The sequence below is a fragment of the Alosa pseudoharengus genome, unplaced genomic scaffold (genome assembly GCF_046254945.1).
Source record: "Alosa pseudoharengus isolate Yale_2024_CS ecotype anadromous, Long Island Sound unplaced genomic scaffold, YU_APseudo_1.1 YU_APseudo_1.1_scf_9, whole genome shotgun sequence".
NCBI lineage: Eukaryota > Metazoa > Chordata > Actinopteri > Clupeiformes > Clupeidae > Alosa > Alosa pseudoharengus.
This window is the reverse complement of record NW_027468881.1, coordinates 41485920-41506618: the sequence shown is the minus strand read 5'-3', so window position 1 is coordinate 41506618 and position 20699 is coordinate 41485920. Positions and strand designations below refer to the sequence as shown.

Genomic DNA, 20699 nt, shown 5'->3' with positions numbered 1-20699 from the left:
TTATTATTGTTGATGTTGATTATTGTCCTTAATAAAGTATTTGCAAAAAGTATCTGTGTATCCGTTTTTAATGGTTGTGTAATGAATGAGCGCTATGTTGTTATTTGGATGTCGCTTTAGACAAAAGCGTCTGCCAAATCCCGTAATCATAATTATATTATAACCATAAAAAGGCAAGCGACCCTTTTGAACAAGCCATGACGATGACATCCATTCCAACGCGGCAGGTGGCGCCCGTGCATCATGACGCGTCGGCTTATCTGGTAAACAATTCACTGTCATTCAGAATTGAAAAATGACAGGCCAAAGCGTGAGGCTGCGAATTACGAGGCTCTTGAAAGTTGTTTTCTTGAGTTTATTGTTCGTTTTCACAGTCATAATTCTCGTGGCTACGGTGAGGACAATTTCGTTAGATGTGAATACTGGGTTGAAGCTGGCACGGTGGGAGAAAACGGAACATATCTCCCCTAATATAACCAGTGAATACAGGCAGCGGCTCATTTCCAATTTCAAAGGTAGGCTAAGTTTGCTGTGCAAGCGTCTTCCAAAATATGGCCAAAGTGACAACATATTCATTTTGGAGAAAATGTATTGATTGCCAATACTGATCCCCGGAAATGTAAGGCAATCTCGTTATCTTTCAAATCACGTGAAGACCCTGCATTTAACAGCCTTTAGCTCTGTGCTGGTACCACATTGTATTGTATTTGCTGCGACGTAAATTTTACTGGTTCTAATGCATTTGGCAATTATGTGTCTTCCTCCTGTTTCTCATGTGTCACTGTAGAGGCGATTCGGATCCCCACCGTATCATATTCGGAAACTAACCTCAACACCACTGCACTTGAAGAGTTCTATCGGCTGATGAGAAAAGGTGCCTCCTCTAGACTATTCAGAACACCTTGCACACGCTAAAATACTGATCGTGTTACAGAGAGTGTTGCAATGAAGTGATGATCTGGTTACATCTTATCATACGTTGCCGACTTCCTGGACCCTGCGTTTAATTCTTGTGAACACGCTGTGTTTTTCTGCCCCTGTAGCGTTCCCTACATTGTTTTCCTCACATCTGGTTTTGCATGAAGTCGTGGGAGACTACAGCCACCTTTTCTGGGTGCCCGGGACCGACCTCTCTCTGGTGCCGTACATGCTGCTTGCCCACATTGACGTAGTGCCAGCCAATGAGAGCGAGGGCTGGGATGCCCCTCCCTTCTCTGCCAAAGAGATTGATGGGTTCATCTATGGCCGAGGGACCATTGATAATAAGCAATCTGTCATGGTGGGGGAGCCAGAGACATTTGTAGTTTTCTTGTCATTCTGTGTTGATCTGTATGAGCTATTCTTCTGTTCCCAAACTCTGACCTGACCATGTGACTTCTTTCTGGTAGGGGATTCTTGAGGCCCTGGAATTCCTTCTAGCGAGGGGTTATATGCCGCGACGGGGCTTCTACGTTGGCCTCGGACATGATGAAGAGGTGAGGCCATACTGTTGTGACTCCTCAACGGCAAATGATGATACTGTGGAGACTGGAAGCACACCACATACACATATGCTGAAAAACACACACAGGGCTAACTGCACACTTATATACATATGCTGAAAAACACACACAGGGCTAACTGCACACTTATATACATATGCTGAAAAACACACACAGGGCTAACTGCACACTTATATACATATGCTGAAAAACACACACAGGGCTAACTGCACACTTATACACATATGCTGAAAAACACACACAGGGCTAACTGCACACTTATACACATATGCTGAAAAACACACACAGGGCTAACTGCACACTTATATACACTGAAAAACACAGGGCTAACTGCACACTTATATACACTGAAAAACACACACAGGGCTAACTGCACACCACCAATTCTGCACTGCATGACACCCGACTTGACCGACTCCTGTCCGGTCCACGTATAGTGGGAGTACGTTGCTACTATGAAATCCGTCTGGTCTGGCAGGATGTGTAGTTGTAAGGCTGACCGGCTTGCCCTGGCCTTGTCTCAGGTGAGCGGCCTGCAGGGTGCGGTGAACATCGTGAACGCACTGAAGGAGCGCGGCGTCGAGCTGGAGTTCGTGCTGGACGAGGGCCTCGCCGTGCTGGACGGCATCATCAGCGGCCTGCACGGACCTGCCGCCCTGTGCGTACAACAAAGCAGCCGTCTTCCTCACACCATCCTCTTCCTCACACCATCCTCCTCACACCATCATCTTCCTCACACCACCTGTGCTTTCTTCTTCCTCACACCATCCTCCTCCTCACACCATCCTCTTCCTCACACCATCCTCCTCCTCACACCATCCTCCTCACACCATCTGTGCTTTCTTCTTCCTCACACCATCCTCTTCACACCATCCTTCTCCTCACACCACCTGTGCTTTCTTCTTCCTCACACCATCCTCCTCCTCACACCATCTGTGCTTTCTTCTTCCTCACACCATCCTCCTCCTCACACCATCCTCTTCCTCACACCATCCTCCTCACACCATCATCTTCCTCACACCACCTGTGCTTTCTTCTTCCTCACACCATCCTCCTCCTCACACCATCCTCTTCCTCACACCATCCTCCTCACACCATCTGTGCTTTCTTCTTCCTCACACCATCCTCTTCACACCATCCTCCTCCTCACACCACCTGTGCTTTCTTCTTCCTCACACCATCCTCCTCCGCACACCATCTGTGCTTTCTTCTTCCTCACACCATCCTCCTCCTCACACCATCCTCTTCCTCACACCATCCTCCTCACACCATCATCTTCCTCACACCACCTGTGCTTTCTTCTTCCCCACACCATCCTCCTCCTCACACCATCATCCTCCTCACACCATCCTCCTCCTCACACCATCTGTGCTTTCTTCTTATGCACTTGCTAACACACTCATGTGTTGGCCTACATCTTCCCTCGGCTTCTGCTCTCTAACTGCTTATTGGGAAAAGCTTGTCTCTTGTGCTGTTGCTCATGTACACAGAGTTAGTTTATTATGTCTATGTGTTTAAACGTACATGTGCATATGTCTATGTGTTCAAACGTACATGTGCATATGTCTATGTGTTCAAACGTACATGTGCATATGTCTATGTGTTCAAACGTACATGTGCATATGTCTATGTGTTCAAACGTACATGTGCATATGTCTATGTGTTTAAACGTACATATGCATATGTCTGTGTGTTATTATTTCCATGTGTTTAAACGTACACAAGCATATGTCTGTGTGTATATGTGTTTAAACGTACATATGCGTATGTCTGTGTGTACATGTGGGCGTGTGGACCTGTGCTGGACCGTGTGCGTGTGAAGGATTGGGATCAGTGAGAAGGGCCAAGCCACAGTGAAGCTGAGCGTCACCACCACTCCTGGACACTCCTCCATGCCTCCAGCAGAGGGCAGTATTGGCATCCTTGCTGCTGCCGTCAAACGGTAAGAGAGGACTTGAAGAATGTGTGGAAAACTGAGTAAATGTGTCAGACTTTTTTTCATAATTTATAGACCTGCATGTTTTTAGACTTGGAAATTGGGAAGTTAGACAGTTTGATGCCACAGCAGAATCGTAATCATGACTGTAAACTCCAACAACAGACTTTTTGACTTTATAGAGGATTTGAAATGAGGACCAGCTGAACTAAGAGCCATGCTGGTCTATGTGTTCCTGTTGCAGGCTAGAAGATAACCCAATGCCCAGACTCTTTGGCTTAGGTCCTGAACGAGGAACATTTGAGCACCTGGCTCACAGTGTAAAGGCCCCACGGCTTGTCTTCCCCAAATTGCCATATATTTCAATAGGACCAGTTATGCAACTGTTTTATGAGATGAAATAATGGTTTTATACACATTCATACACATTGACCTTTAACTGTTTTATGAGATGAAATAATGGTTTTCTGCACATTCATACACATTGACCTTTAACTGTTTTATGAGATGAAATAATGGTTTTCTACACATTCATACACATTGACCTTTAACTGTTTTATGAGATGAAATAATGGTTTTCTGCACATTCATACACATTGACCTTTAACTGTTTTATGAGATGAAATAATGGTTTTCTACACATTCATACACATTGACCTTTAACTGTTTTATGAGATGAAATAATGGTTTTCTACACATTCATACACATTGACCTTTAACTGTTTTATGAGATGAAATAATGGTTTTCTACACATTCATACACATTGACCTTTAACTGTTTTATGAGATGAAATAATGGTTTTCTACACATTCATACACATTGACCTTTAACTGTTTTATGAGATGAAATAATGGTTTTCTACACATTCATACACATTGACCTTTAACTGTTTTATGAGATGAAATAATGGTTTTCTACACATTCATACACATTGACCTTTAACTGTTTTATGAGAGGAAATAATGGTTTTCTACACATTCATACACATTGACCTTTAACTGTTTTATGAGAGGAAATAATGGTTTTCTGCACATTGACCTTTGCTTTATGTTTCTGTTGCTCCGTAGTTTGGTCTTCCCCTCAGGTTTATCATGTCCAATCTCTGGCTGTTCACACCACTGCTGAGCAGGTAGGAATCGGATCACTACTGTAGAATTCTCATGTATCATCGGATCACTACTGTAGAATTCTCATGTATCAGCGGATCACTACTGTAGAATTCTCATGTATCATCGGATCACTACTGGGATCACTACTGTAGAATTCTCATGTATCATCGGATCACTACTGGGATCACTACTGTAGAATTCTCATGTATCATCGGATCACTACTGTAGAATTCTCATGTATCATCGAATCACTACTGTAGAATTCTCATGTATCTCACTTGTACCTAAGTTGTGCAACCATACACAAAGGGGTTAGTCCCACTACTGCCGGCCCCTACGCATGCAGCCAAACTGATGCCATTAAAGGTCATATGTGCAGAGTAAACAGTGGGACGCAGATGGACCAGAGTGCTGGTCAGAGGGCATGTTCTTACACGTGTACAGAGTTCAAAAACAACTTTCAACACACCGCGCTGTGTAATAATGTGTTAGTGTTGGGTGTGTCCCTTACATGTGTACAGAGTTGTAAAACACCGCGCTGTGTAATAATGTGTTAGTGTTGGGTGTGTCCCTTACATGTGTACAGAGTTGTAAAACACCACGCTGTGTAATAATGTGTTAGTGTTGGCAAATAAGAGGAAAAAGGTTTTGGCACTTCCACATTGGTCAGGATGGTGGACACACAAGAGAGCTCATATTGTTTGAATATTAACGTTGTGTTTTGTCTGAATATACAGAGTAATGGAGAGAAGCCCCGACACAAATGCCTTCGTACGGACAACAACGGCCATCACCATGTTTAATTCTGGTGTGAAGGTGAAACGCACTGTATTGCCATTGTATCGGAGTTTTACACTTTTTTCTAGTCTCTAGAGAACTAGAATGCTGAATCCGTTTGGCCTCCTCTGCTCTGCAGGTCAATGTTCTCCCTTCCTACGCTGAGGCCATCGTCAACTTCCGCATTCACTCGGCGCAGACTTTGAAAGAGGTCAGAGGTCAAGCGTACAAAGGGCTTATCTGTGGACGCGCACTAGAGCACCAAATGTTATGTGCAGCATATAGAAAGTTTGCTTTCAGCAAATGAATGAATGAATAAATGGATAGATGTATGGATGGATGGATGACAGAGTAATAGACAGAAGAGATTGATTTCATGATTTTGATTTGATGAGATTGGTTTTGTTGTCTAGTTAGCTGCACTCTCTCACTTGGTCCAGGTGCTGGACATTATAGAGTCCACGGTGGCGGATGAGCGAGTGAAGATTTCCCTCCTGACCGGGTTCGACCCCCTGCCCATGAGCTCCTACAGTGCCCAGGCGTTTGGGTACCAGATCATCAAGAAGACCGTGCTGGAGCTGTTTCCACAGGTCACCATCGCTCCAGGTGAGCGCCTGTGACCTCTGACCCTGGATAGCAGCGCGCTCGTGTGGAGTGGACTGAGTGTGCGTCCACAAGAGCAGAGGTGTGTTTGAAGTGGCCCCATACTGGGCTATTAACTTCTGAATGGTCCTTATTCTCTCTTTCCCTCCCCCTCTACCTCCCTCTCTCTCTCTCCCCCTCTACCTACCTCTCTCCCCCTCTACCTCTCTACCTGCAGGAATTTGTGTGGGAAACACGGACAGCAGACATTACACAGAGCTGACCAACGATATCTATCGCTTCGCTCCGACATGGTTCAAGCCAGGTGACCCGAAGAGGTAATAAGGTCTTTAACATTCACTTGTACTCATCCATTGCTATCCGCTAGCTCCCCGCCCCATAAGCAGGCCATCAAAAAAACGTGTCTCTGTAGGCAGCCTAGGCTCCGAGATCTGTACACAAAAACAATAGACCGCAACAGTGCTACCAACCACTCAAAACCAAAATAAATAGTGTTCCAAGCAATCAACGACGAGGTGCGCGTGTAGGAGAGTTTCAATTGCACGGGAGGGAGGGGGAGGGAGTAGCGAGCTAGCTCTCTGTTTTGTTTGAACTTCAACAGATGTGACGTTACCCCACAATCGATGATACAACCTTTAAGCAACTATCAGAAGGGTCTAAGTATAAGTATAAGTATATATACTCTTTTGATCCCGTGAGGGAAATTTGGTCTCTGCATTTATCCCAATCCGTGAATTAGTGAAACACACTAAGCACACAGTGAACACACAGTGAGGTGAAGCACACATTATCCCGGCGCAGTGAGCTGCCTGCATCAACAGCGGCGCTCGGGGAGCAGTGAGGAGTTAGGTGCCTTGCTCAAGGACACTTCAGCCGTGCCTACTGGTCGGGGTTCGAACCGGCAACCCTCCGGTTACAGGTCCGAAGTGCTAACCAGTAGGCCCATGGCTGCCCCGGGTCTAGTTGGCATTGCATTGGCATATGAGGGGCCTACATGGATTTCCCTGGGAGCCTTTGGGTTATGAATATTTGTGCTCCATTAGGAGTGGAATTATAAACGGATGCAATATAAATGGGGGTGACTGACACATATTGTTCTGTATTAATTGTTGAGAGAATTTTATTATATAGATAGATAACATTGGCCCCTGCTCTCTCCTTATTATGTAAACAACATTGGCCCCTGCTCTCACCTTATTATGTAAACAAACAACATTGGCCCCTGCTCTCACCTTATTATGTAAACAAACAACATTGGCCCCTGCTCTCTCCTTATTATGTAAACAAACAACATTGGCCCCTGCTCTCTCCTACAGGTTCCACGGTGTGAATGAGAGGATATCCACTAAGAACTATGAGGAGCTTGTTGTGTTCTACATCAAACTGTTCCAAAACTGTGACATCAGAGATCTCCCATCTCCTCACAGCTCTGGACACGAGCTTTAAGGGTCCACTGTTATCCGTCCCGACCTCAGCGTCTTGATCCTGTCTCACAAGACACAGCAAGCTGTAGACTGGTGTTGTCCTCTCAGTCAAGGCCACGTCATCACAACCACATCCCTGCATGATTAATGTCTTTCTACTGTATGACAGTATTTGATGATCAGTTGGTAGTCTGTCTGTAGTTGGCTCTTCACTACACAGAAACACATGGTGGGTCCTCCTGTGGTCTGTACCTAGGATTTCTTTTTCAAATAATTATGCTGGAATTGAACTTGACTAATATCTGATGTGGTTCTTGCAAAGCAATACTCAACATGGTGGTGGAATGGCACAGTGGATATTCTGCTCTGAACAGGGACCCTGGCAGCCTGCTTGCACTATGACTGACTGAGTGTGAATACGTAGATGATTTATAGCTGTTGCAATTCTAATGCAGAACATGAGATTGAGTGTGAATACGTAGATGATTTATAGCTATTGCAATTCTAATGCAGAACATGAGATTGAGTGGCACAGACCAAGGTACAACAAACTAAATAGACTTGTCTTGTGAATGAGCAGGCCAATCAATGTGCAGTATGTGTGTGATTGTGTTGTGAAGAGTGAGATCTGCTGTAGGCCTTTGTGAATCTGAAGAGGCGGTGAAGAAACGTCCTCCTCTAATGTGTGAAAGGACTGATGGTTGATCTGTTATGGATGTTTGGATGTGCCACTGGAAGTCACCTCAGGTTGAAAGTTTAATGTTATGTTTTCATTTCTTCAATGAATGAGTTGTGGTACTTTATTACAAGTGGTACTTTAATGAGTGTACAAGGCCACACATTTCTGTTAATCACCTTTACTTTGAATGCCAAACCTGGCTATCATCTCTAATGTGTTTTACGTCCAGTAAATGCTGCCAATTATCAAATCCATTTTTGTAACTCTAGTTTTCCCATTTGGAGAATAAATAAAAATACAATTGAAAAGATTGTCGTTTAATGATTAAAAATACCCAAAACAGGATTCATAGCCAGAAAGTAATTTCCTTTTAATAATGGAATAATTTGTATAAAGTATTAAGCATTCTTTTTCTCTATTTTCATTATTTCTTTTTAGCCAAAAGCAGTTAAATTTAATCAAAAGGGAATCTAAACGATTGCAAAGTGAGATAGTCAAAACTGTAGAATTCGCCTTATTCACCCGGTGGCCAAAACGAGGCTAAAGGGCACAATTGCCATTATACCTCAGTCCAGCAGATGGTGGTAATGCACTCCGTTTGCAAACTCAAAAAAAACTAACTGAAGAAGAAGAACAGGCCAGTGAACCCTTCTTCTTTTTCAGTGAGCTTTTTTTGGCAGTTTACAAACGGAGTGCATTACCACCATTTGCTGCACTGAGGTGTACCCTTTAGCCTCGTTCTGGCCGCCGGGTGAATAAGGCGAATACCTTTCTTGTTAGTTGATTTGCAGACAAGTTGAAGACAAGTTAACTAATGCACAAGAACTCTTCAGAGGTATCTGATCAGTGGTTGTGTGAAAGCGGGTCACTTCATGGCCAGTCACAGCACTTGCAGGACTCTCTGTAGACCAGGGTTGGAGGGCAGTTTTGGAGCCAGGTCCTGCCGTGAACGCACTGGTAGAAGGTACCTCTGTCTTTTGGGTTGACATGAAGCCCGTCGACTTTACCGACGCAGAACTCCTGATCCGGCTTTTCTGGGGTGATTTTCTGATTGGTCGTGGTAATGGGTTTGGCTGTGGTCTGTTTCCCCGGAGCAGCGGTGTTGGGTGGGACAGAAGGTGACGCTGAGAAAGAGGAAACTGATTGTAAGTTCTGCACAGGTGAGTACTTTCTGTTTAGTTTTGCATTATGCAGTGGAGTAAACATGTTTGTGTCCCGTTGGTTATGCAGTGAAGTAAACATGTTTGTGTCCCGTTGGTTAACTGATGACAGTACAGTTGAGCATCAAAACAAAGAGAAACGGATCAACTCTGAGGAATGCAAACCACATTCTGACCAAGTCATATCCAGACCTATTTTAGACAGTCTATGATTCAGACACATTTGAAATCAAACCAAATTCTGATTAAAATCCAGACCATTTGAAATCAAACCAAATTCTGATTAAAATCCAGACCCATTTAAAATCAAACGTTCCTTCTTTCAGGCTGGATTAAGTTACAGTATTGATGATTGACAGAATTGCTTGTCCAAAACACATTCCTCAGCAGCACTGTTATAAGAGGCTAAATAATATGCACAAACGTCATCATTTGTATGGACTTACTGCTGTTCATCAGAAGGGTTTTTAGGTGGCTGATCAGTGGGTATTTGCCCTGTCCACAGAACTGCCCAGTGAAGTCATCTAGGTCCAGAGCCCAAACCATAGCTCCCCCAAACCCGTTCTGATGGAGGTAGTGGGCCTGCAGGGAGATGAAACCCAGTTAGTCAAATGCTCTGTGCACTGGGCGTATTTAGACTCCGCTCACTACACCTGCTGTAGACACAATGCAGCAGTACACATGGCACCTTGGTCTCAAAGCTCTCCCGGTTGTCAAAGCCCACCCACTCGCTCCCTTTAACAGCGTAGGGAACTCTCTGATCTGCAATCCACTGGACACTGGTGCCTTGGAGGAAAGTGCAAATCTGAAAGAGAAATGTACTTATTTATTTAGTCATCACTTACGGTATTGTAGAGAAATTTCCAGTAACTAGACAACACTTAAGCTGTTAAATGTCTACTCGGTTGTTGTCCAACAGGCTAATATTTTACCGTGTTGATGTATAATGTTGTGTAGTTTTGGGTGTTAGCAGTGCAAGGGCATTAATGAAACAGTGCAAGAGTAAATGTAAACAGGTAAACAGTGCAGTGCAGTCAATGTAAACAGGTAAACAGTGCAGAAGTAAAAAGTAAACAGGTAAACAAATAAACAGCTAAAGTGCAAATGCTAGACAGGAGGTGTAGTGTTGCAGCCTCTGGAAATAAGCTGTTCCTGCTCCTATATCGCCTGCCAGGTGGAAGAAGGGTGAAAAGACCATGGGTTGGGTGGGTGGCGTCCTTGACAGTGGATTTCGCTTTGTTTCTACAGCGTTTATGATATCTGTTGTGGATGGAGGGGAGTTGGGAGCCAATAGTCCGCACACACCTCATAGTAGGACCAGAAGCCAGCTTCTCGGGTGTAGGTTCCAGAAGAAGCGGCTCCGCTGGCTGCCGCTCCGACCCCCGTGTCTGCGGATGAGAGGCGGAACGTTCGGCCGTAGGTGGGGAACCCCATCCTGAGCTTCTCCGCAGGTACACCCTGGTCCTTCCAGTACGTCATGCCAAAGTTCTAGACAACACAACAGAGGGGAACCATGTCGGACTTCCATTTTTCAAGACCTGTCGACTCAAAGACTTTACTAGTGTATGCTAGCAGACTGTACACATGACAGAGAACACATTCACACTCTGCTCTGGTGGTCATATAATAGAAACGTTATTTTACCGTGTTGAAGTAGATGAGATTTCCAGTGTCCTTTGACCCCCTGAACAATGGGCTGTTATGTCCAGTGAAACTCTCCCATGTTCCATGGAAGTCATACGTCATCACACTAATGAAGTCCAGGTGCCTGTGATCCACACAACCATCAGTCATTTGTAATTAATAACAAATCTGTACATAATGGCTATAACTAAAAACAATAGATTTCACACATCTTCCAAGATTGACATGACTTTTAAAGAAAACAAAAAATGCGTACTTAGAAATTTCAGCGATCTCATAGCCTGCATCGATCGTGTCCTTTCCAGCGGCCACTGCTGCGGTCAGCATCAGTCGTGGACGTCCAGTGTTTCTTCCCTCCTCTTCATAGGCTTCCAGGAGCTCCTTGCAACACACACACACACACACACACAGTGAGAAGCCCAGAAGAGTTCCTTTAACTAGGGCTCATTATTTGCCTTTGAAGCTCTTTGAGGATGCCACGTGCTGTTGCAAGTCATAAACGCAATGCCCCTACTTTACACAGCTGGGTAAACCCAATGCCCCTACTTTACACAGCTGGGTAAACCCAATGCCCCTACTTTACACAACTGGGTAAACCCAATGCCTCTACTTTACACCGCTGGGTAAACCCAATGCCTCTACTTTACACAGCTGGGTAAACCCAATGCCCCTACTTTACACAGCTGGGTGAATCTCTGCTTGTCCTCAGGTGGGCTGCCCCTGGACCCCGGGTACTCCCAGTCCAAATCCAGCCCATCAAAGCCATGCCTCCGCAGGAAGGTGATGGAGGACTGGATGAATTTCTGCCTGTTGGCCGGTGTTGAGACCATACTGGAGAACCTGGGGAAAGATAAACGGCTTACATATGTCAATTATATTACAAGGGTCATTGTCCTTATTTTGAGGAAGCTTACTGATCCCAAGGGCCATTGTCCTTAAGGACACAATGGTGCAAGCCAGGAATTAGGAACTTTTCTGGCTACTGCATGCTAGCCCAGCTCCTTAGCCACTACGCACTACCACTGCATGCTAGCCCAGCTCCTTAGCCACTACACTACTACTGCATGCTAACCCAGCTCCTGAACCACTACACTACTACTGCATGCTAGCCCATCTTAGCCACTACACTACTACTGCATGCTAACCCAGCTCCTGAACCACTACGCTACTACTGCATGCTAGCCCAGCTCCTTTACCACTACACTACTACTGCATGCTAGCCCAGCTCCTTAGTCACTACACTACTTCTGCATGCTAGCCCTGCTCTTTAGCCACTACCCTACTACTGCATGCTTACCCAGCTCCTGAACCACTACGCTACTACTGCATGCTAGCCCAGTTCCTTTGCCACTACACTACTACTGCACGCTAGCCCAGCTCCTTAGCCACTACACCACTACTGCATGCTAGCCTAGCTCTCTAGCCACTACTGCATGCTAGCCCAGCTCCTTAGCCACTACAGTACTACTGCATGCTAGCCCAGCTCCTTAGCCACTACGCTACCACTGCATGCTAGCCCAGCTCCTTAACGTTGCACAGTTTTGAAATCGAACATTTAGGGTTGTTTTAAGAACATGTTTGTGCATGCCTGTAGGCAGCCACTCTGAAGCAGTAAAGGCGATTCAAAACGAGTCAGAAAAGTCAAGATTTCGGTGTCCACCACTCTAGTTCATCCAAAACAAACCAGAAAAGGGACTCAGCTAAATACCGGAATTTTCCTTTAACCACTACACTATCACCGCATATTCTCCATCTTGGGTTCCAATGATTTGTATGATACATTATTAGGAAGCTTATTGATCGCATTTCATTTGTGTGATCTACAAAAATCAGAAAAGAGAGACAAAAACTCACTTTGCTACGCCAAAGTTCCATCCACCAACAGCTAGAAGTGTTTTCAAATTGGGATTCCTGTTTTTAGACAAAAAAAGTTTTATCGTTGTGGTTTCAGAGAATTTTACCTTTTACAAAATATCAATATTTATTTTTTCCATTTCATTTTACTGGATGGTAGAATTCAAAAGTACAACAGATTACAGCATGGTGGCATTAGTGAGAGGATGGACACAGGCATATAAATGACTCCTTTTTGTGTGCAAGTAAACACACCTTGTTTTAAGTCCATTGAAAGACTGATAGAGGGTCTCATCATTCCACTCATAGGTGGCCAGCTCATTGGCATCATTGATGACAGAGAAGGCGTAGATCAAATGGGTGCAGAGGTTGGGGTCAACATCTGCTGGGAGGTACTTTCCTGGTGCTGGTCGGTACTGGGACCAGTTGGTGAAATAACACACCAGGTCAGTTGCACATCCTAATGGACAATAATTTCACATCCGTCACACTGCAGTAAACATTAACACTAATAAGGAATGATTACAGAAGAGTATTCTGGGTGAACCCAGACAAGCCGATTAGCACCTTTGAATTTGCTCTGCAGGTCCGTCTGGAGACCTTCCCATTAAAACCAATTTCCAGATCGCCAAAACCCAATCATAGTCTCGCATTGGGGCTTCACATGATTACAGACAGAGGTACAGTTAGCTGCACAGTTCAACACAATCTGCTTTGTGCTCAAGCACTCCCCCCCCCCCCCCGTTTTTCCTACTGGTCGGGGATCAAACCGGCAACGCTTCTTTGAACAAATCCCAACACAATATCTTGCAATAGGCAAATATAAAACAGCCATGCTGAAGTGCTTCATCAACAGAAAAGTAATAAGACAAGTGTGCTGTGGGAGTGTTGTCATCAGAATTCAGATCAAGTGACTGTCAAGCATGACTTACTCTACCTCAGAGCTCACTGCACACCATTTCAAATTGGAACAGCAATCTTTCAAAGTTCAACTGAGAAATCCATCCATGCTGCTCAAAATCCAGCCACGGCTGCCCACAAACATCCCCTGTTTACTTGTGTTTACTTGAACACTCATCCCGTTTACTTGTGTTTACTTGAACACTCATCCTGTTTACTTGTGTAAGCAGTAGGTTTGCTGTACTTGCGTAACAATGGGAAGTAAATCTAAGGTCAAGTCATTGAATGAAAGCCATTCTCAATCTCAGCTGACAAACTTACCCAGATGACACAGCAGGAGCCCCAGCCCTGTAAAGAACAAACATTATTGATGTTAGCGCTGAGCTAACAGTGTGCAGCTAGACAGTGGAGCACTGGAACTCAGAAAAACGTTTGTTTATCGGATCTGAGTTTAAAAAGTTATTTACCTGTCCAGATATTTAGCTTGTCCATTGTGTTGTCACTTCTTCAGCAGACTGGATTCAGTTCCCTTGAGTCCTGCCTAAAAATGTTTACTGGTTTGAAAAAGGGAACTGTGATCTAGCCAATGACAGAGCAGGTACTGTACCATGACAATGATTAACACCCCCACACACATACACACCCTCCCACACATCTGACTGGATATAGAGATTTCTTCACCACTGTGTTGTAATGCTTAGGCCTACATACATACACACTTTCATATGATAATCACTCCTTTGTTCATGTGCTCTCTGCACTCACACTGTGATCTTGACTAATTCACGTCACACAGGCCTATAAAAGCACATGCGACCGAAGGAGACAAAAGAGCACCATCTACAGATGCTCCCAAATAAATATGAGGCACAACTGCAGTGACTGCTTAGACACAAACTGCATTTCGTTGTCTCTGTACTTGTACGTAATCCTGTGTTTAGTTCTAGTAGGTAACCTACTGAAGGCAACTTAATAGAGTCCTAATCCCGTGTTTAGTTCTAGAAGTAGGTAACCTAGGCAACTTAATAGAGTCCTAATCCCGTGTTTAGTTCTAGAAGTACAGTAGGTAACCTAGGCAACTTAATAGAGTCCTAATCCTGTGTTTGGTTCTAGAAGTAGGTAACCTAGGCAACTTAATAGAGTCCTAATCCTGTGTTTGGTTCTAGAAGTAGGTAACCTAGGCAACTTAATAGAGTCCTAATCCTGTGTTTGGTTCTAGAAGTAGGTAACCTACTGAAGGCAGTGAGAACAGACCAACATCAGCGGGACCGAGGAACAGCCAGGGAGATAAGCAAGCGATGTAACCATTTTAGTTTATGACATAATTCCATTAAAAGCAATATCAAGGGAGCCAGGTCGGGGAAGATGAAATGGGAGAGAACAGGATGGAGAAAACCAGGGCAGAGGAGAGCAAAGAGACACTTTAAAGCTTTATGCCACAATAGCTTGGTCAAAAGATTACATCACAGTGGCAGCATTAGAATCTAGAGAAGAGAATATGCCTGTAGTCAATATAGTGGACGTGAGTAAAGAAGACAGTGTAATACGTTTTGTATTATGGATCTCATCATCAGTGGGAGTAAGCATTTAAAGGGTTTGTGCTCATGTCAAATAACAGCATTTAAAGGGTGTCACGTAAGAGGAAGAGGAGAAGGACTGGTTAGCCTTAAAGGTTTTGTGCTCGTGTCACGTAAGAGGAGAAAGAGCTGGACTGGTTGGCCTTAAAGGGTTTGTGCTCGTGTCACGTAAGAGGAAAAAGAGCTGGACTGGTTGGCCTTAAAGGGTTTGTGCTCGTGTCACGTAAGAGGAGAAAGACTGGTGTGGCTGGAAGGACTGGTGTGGCTGGTCAGCTTGCCCACAGACTCACTTCAGGAAGCAACTAAAGAACAATCAGCTGACTGATGGGTCGGAACTTAAATGAGGCCTGCCAGGATGACACAGTGTCCAGATTCGAATGACAATAGGTCTTTAGAAAATGCTCTGCATGTGTGGGTGGACAGTAGAAAATGCTCTGCATGTGTGGGTGGAACCTGCTACAGACAGTTTTGACACAAAGAATGTGAGTGTACAGAGGCAGGGGGAAGTTTGTGAGATAAGGCACAGAGATAAGGCACAGAGATAAGGCACAGAGAGAGACTACAGATAAGGCACAGAGAGAGATTACAGCGATAGACACAGAGAGACCACAGCAATAGGCAGAGAGAGAGACCACAGCGATAGAGAGAGAGACCACAGCGATAGAGAGAGAGACCACAGCGATAGAGAGAGAGACCACAGCGATAGAGAGAGAGACCACAGCGATAGAGAGAGAGACCACAGTGATAGATAGAGACCACAGTGATAGATAGAGACCACAGTGATAGAGAGAGAGACCACAGCGATAGAGAGAGAGACCACAGCGATAGGCATATGCCATACCTGTCAACACTCCCGCTTTTCCTGGGTATCTCCCGTATTTCAAGGTCATCTCCCAGTCAATCAATTACATTCCCAACAATTTGACAACAGCTAGTTCTGGAGTAGGCTATTCAACTAGCCCGCTCGCTTACGACGAGACTCAGGCTGCGCAGTCAGCACCCACTTCCTTATTTGGGTTTTGGGTTGCCAGGTGACAAAACGGTTGAAATTGAAAGTAAGTGATCGTGTATGTGTAGGGTGTATTTCATACACAATCTGGCAACCTGGGAGGTGTCAGACTAACAGAAAAATGAATGGATCAATGATTTTAAAATTAAGATTGATGGCCATGCAAATTACGGGAGTTTTCTGGGAGAAATAACAAAACGGGAGGGTGCCTGGAGATGACCGTGAAATACAGGAGAAAAACGGGAGTGTTGACAGGTATGGTGTGTGTGTGTGTGTGTGTGTGTGTGTGTGTGTGTGTGTGTGTGTGTGTGTGTGTGTGTATTCACACCAAATTGGACTATCATAACTTCCCAACTCTGCACAGTACCCCATTAATTGCATGCCAGTAGGCTATTTACAATTTTCTGTAAAGTTTGTAAACACGTTATCAAAATCAACTTAATGCAGAACTATATGCACGCGTGCATCAGCAAAGACATAGGTAAATAGGTTTGTCAATTAGCCTGAAAGTTTAGGGGCAGCCGTGGCCTACTGGTTAGCGCTTCGGACTTGTAACCGGAGGGTTGTCAGTTCGAACCCCGACCAGTAGGAACGGCTGAAGTGCCCTTGAGCAAGGCACCTAACCCCTCACTGCTCCCCGACCAGTAGGCACGGCTGCAGTGCCCTTGAGCAAGGCACCTCACTGCTCCCTGAGCGCCGCTGTTGTTACAGGCAGCTCACTGCGGGTTAGTGTGTGCTTCACCTCACTGTGTGCTGAGTGTGTTTCACTAATTTACGGATTAGGATAAATGCAGAGACCAAATTTCCCTCACGGGATCAAAAGAGTATATATACTTACTAACAACATTGGCCCCTGCTCTCTCCATATTATGTAAACAACATTGGCCCTGCTCTCTCCTTATTATGTAAACAAACAACATTGGCCCCTGCTCTCTCCTTATTATGTAAACAAACAACATTGGCCCCTGCTCTCACCTTATTATGTAAACAAACAACATTGGCCCCTGGGGCCTGTACTACGAAGCAGGGTTACTGGCTTATCTGGGTAACTTCGAGAGTAACTTGATCACGTGTGGCGTAACTTCCCGATTAACCCGTACTACGAAAGGTGGATAGGTTTTAACCGAGGTATGCTGCCATGGCAATTTACACTGCATCTCAAACCTGCTCCGACCAGGTTATGTTCTTGGTTAACCCGAGGTTTCCGTTAACCACACCCTTTATAAGTACCACCCCTCCACTAACAATTTCTCCCGAGACATGTCGGCGTACCTGGATGATCCATACGACATTGGAGCGCAAATCGTGAGGGACTCTCTTCGCAGGGCGAGGGGTTTTAGAGACCGCCAGAAAATATATATAGCCTACCCGGAATATATTTTCTATGAAGATATAGATTGTCAACCGAGGGAATTTGTTATCTTTGTCAGATGATCTAGGAAGACGTCTCAGCAATGCCCGTACGTGGACATTCATGTATTCCATCGGTGATGCTGAACATCTGAGCAAGAATAGCCTACTGTATGTCCGAAAATAAATCGGACATAGGCCTACAGTATGCTGAACATCTGAGCAAGAATAAATCGGACATATAGTAGGCCTAATAAATTAAAATCACCATTTTAACAAACGTATTGAATTGAATGTCATATTACTGTACCCTGCACATAAAGGCTACACATTTCCACAGCACCAGAATCCGACCGAATGCCTCCCTCAACCCCCTCCATAATCGGCCTTCCACTAATATTTGCGATGGCCAACTCCTCTGCTACTGTAAAACACTCTGGTGCCTTACAGTAGTGTTCAAAGACACCTTTTTCTTGTTAGCTGTAAAACAGAGGCCAAGTGAAGGCTATAACCTATAAGCATACTAGGCCTGCATGTTTTCATGACTATATAAACCAATATTCTGAATAATGTGTTTGTGTTTCATTTTCACCTGCTGCCATGTGCGTTTGGCAATGGTGTTGCATCTGAAATGTTCACAGGATTAGGCATACACTAAATCAGTCAATGGGGCTACTTTAAACATTCAACTATCCTTATTACTGTAATCTATATGCCCACTTCTAAATTGTGTTGCATCTGTAGGCATTTCTATGAACTCAAAATAGGCTATTTAATTATTTCAACTCATTAAATACATTCCGCAAGCTATTAATCCTCCGTATTTGAAGAAAATGTGGAAATAAAACTTTACTTTTAGTCATTTAGGCTACCCGATCTGCAATACGTTGCCAACAGCCTTGCTTTGCTCACTGCCGACGTATTTGATTTTTGTCGTAGAGTGGGTTTTAATTCCTCATAACTTGTCATAATAATTTTGCATTCCTCATCCGTAAAATAAGGTGAACGCGTCATCACTGAAAGTGGTGATTTGCGCTGCAACCCGCCCCTTTTATGTGAACGCGCACAAACTCCAATGAGGTTAACCCCGGCTCAACAAATCAACTTCATAATCAGCGTCGTAGTACCGATTAACACCACTTAAGATAACCAGGTTTTGTCAACCCCGGTTTAACAAAGTAACCCTGGGTTACATCTGGGTAGGTTAAGCTCCCTTCGTAGTACAGGCCCCTGCTCTCTCCTTTTTATGTAAACAACATTGGCCCCTGCTCTCACCTTATTATGTAAACAAACAACATTGGCCCCTGCTCTCACCTTATTATGTAAACAAACAACATTGGCCCCTGCTCTCTCCTTATTATGTAAACAAACAACATTGGCCCCTGCTCTCTCCTTATTATGCAAACAAACAACATTGGCCCCTGCTCTCACCTTATTATGTAAACAAACAACATTGGCCCCTGCTCTCTCCTACAGGTTCCACGGTGTGAATGAGAGGATATCCACTAAGAACTATGAGGAGCTTGTTGTGTTCTACATCAAACTGTTCTAAAACTGTGACATCAGAGATCTCCCATCTCCTCACAGCTCTGGACACGAGCTTTAAGGGTCCACTGTTATCTCACTGTCTCCTTTGACATGTTAAAGTCTGCATTAGCTTCCTTCTAGGCACTAGCATTAGCTTCCTTCCAGGCACTAGCATCTCTGATTTGATTAGTAAACACTCAGACACAAAATGTTATTTAGTACTATAAACTGTTATCACCCCCCTGAAATTCCCCAGTCGCTTATGTATCCACTGATACCTGTGAGAAATTTCTCAAGTTTTTTACCAACAAAATTGAGAACATTAGATCATTGTTTACCCCCACCTCATCTGTTACTCCGCCTGATTGCTCAGGTGTAGCAGCTATTTTTAACCAATTTCAGCCCATCACTTTCACTGAAGGGACTTAGTATCGCACATGAAACCTACTCCCTCACCCCATAATGCTATTGCCTCCTCTATTATAAAGGATGTTTTTGATGCAGTTGGCCCCTCCATTCAGATCATTTTAAATTCATACATTGCATCTGACATTGTCCCTACACATTTTAAGCATGCGGTTGTCCAACCCTTGCGTAAAAAACACAACCATGATGCCAAATGCCTAAAAAACTACCGCCCCATCTCCAAGCTTCCTTTTATTTCTAAAGTTCTGGAAAAAGCTGTTCTGTCACAGCTGATTCCCTTTCTGACAACTCACAACATACTAGAACCTTTTCAGTCAGGTTTCAGACCCCTTCACAGCACTGAAACAGCCATGCTTAAAGTATCTAATGATTTGCTTCTCACACTAGACTCCGGTGATAATGCCATCCTCATATTACTGGACCTTAGTGCCGCCTTCGACACTGTTGATCCCAACATCCTCCTCACCCGCCTTGATCAGCAGGTGGGCATTAGGATACAAGGATACAAGGAAGTTTATTGTCACATGCATATAGTTACTGGAAGTAAGAAATGCAGTGAAAATATGTCTGGTGTCAGCCTATTTGTGCAGTAGAAGCGGGGTTTAGTAGATAAAGTGGCAAGGGCTGCATAAGAAAGGTGGGGGAGGATTGGGATTGGGGGGGGGGCACCAACAAGGAGCACCCAAGAGCAACAGGGGCAAGGAAAAACTCCCTTACCAAGGAAGAAACCTTGGGCAGATCCACGGCTCAAGGGGCTAACCCAACTGCCAGGGGTCTTGGTGTGTGTGTGTTGGGGGGATGACAGGGGAGATGGGATAGTGTGCTGTGTATGTGGGGAGAGGGCAGTGTGCAATATGTGTGTTGGAGAAGCTTCCTCATGAGACAATGTGCTGTGTATTGGGGGGGGGGGGGGGGGCAGTGTGCTGTCACAAGTAGGGCAGTTCATCACAGTTCATCCATTGCAATTGGATTGATGAAAGGTCACTTACACCTGTAGGCTACATTGTATTTGGGAAAAGCAAAAGGTATCAGCATAATTTTATTTATTTATTTATTTATTTATAAATAAACAAAAACATCTCTGTCAGTTCCATGCCGTTTTCAACAGCTATCAAAAACAAAGGTCATTTTTGGATGGATGGATTTTTTGTGAATGTTTCTTCTTCTACATAAGATTTTAGTCATCTTTAGTTCATGTGATACTTTATTGTCAATGCACAA

The 20699-nt window shown here is 44.4% G+C and overlaps 2 protein-coding genes across 3 annotated transcripts; one reads left to right on the top strand and one right to left on the bottom strand.

Moving 5' to 3' along the window:
* Positions 1-288: 288 nt before the first annotated feature.
* On the top strand, positions 289-8329 carry pm20d1.2 (peptidase M20 domain containing 1, tandem duplicate 2). The gene is made up of 13 exons (XM_076277201.1): positions 289-515; positions 788-874; positions 1044-1279; positions 1389-1475; positions 2027-2160; positions 3325-3444; positions 3683-3758; positions 4507-4568; positions 5286-5364; positions 5465-5536; positions 5766-5931; positions 6146-6245; positions 7245-8329. Exons 1-13 carry the CDS (start codon positions 296-298, stop codon positions 7372-7374), a joined length of 1569 nt encoding a protein of 522 aa, XP_076133316.1. The 5' UTR covers positions 289-295; the 3' UTR covers positions 7375-8329.
* Positions 8330-8332: 3 nt separating this feature from the next.
* On the bottom strand, positions 8333-16091 carry LOC143115235 (acidic mammalian chitinase-like). 2 transcript variants are annotated; one of them, XM_076277203.1, is made up of 12 exons: positions 16008-16091; positions 14057-14130; positions 13911-13937; positions 12945-13149; positions 12690-12746; positions 11510-11675; positions 11092-11216; positions 10836-10959; positions 10497-10679; positions 9880-9996; positions 9638-9773; positions 8333-9155 (listed from the first exon to the last, which is right to left on the bottom strand). In XM_076277203.1, the coding sequence occupies exons 2-12, from the start codon at positions 14079-14081 to the stop codon at positions 8902-8904; spliced, it is 1419 nt and encodes a 472-aa protein (XP_076133318.1). In that variant the 5' UTR covers positions 14082-14130; positions 16008-16091; the 3' UTR covers positions 8333-8901. The 2 variants fall into 2 exon arrangements, with proteins under 2 accessions (XP_076133318.1, XP_076133317.1); XM_076277202.1 differs by lacking the exon at positions 16008-16091 and having other exon boundaries at positions 14057-14148.
* Positions 16092-20699: the final 4608 nt, after the last annotated feature.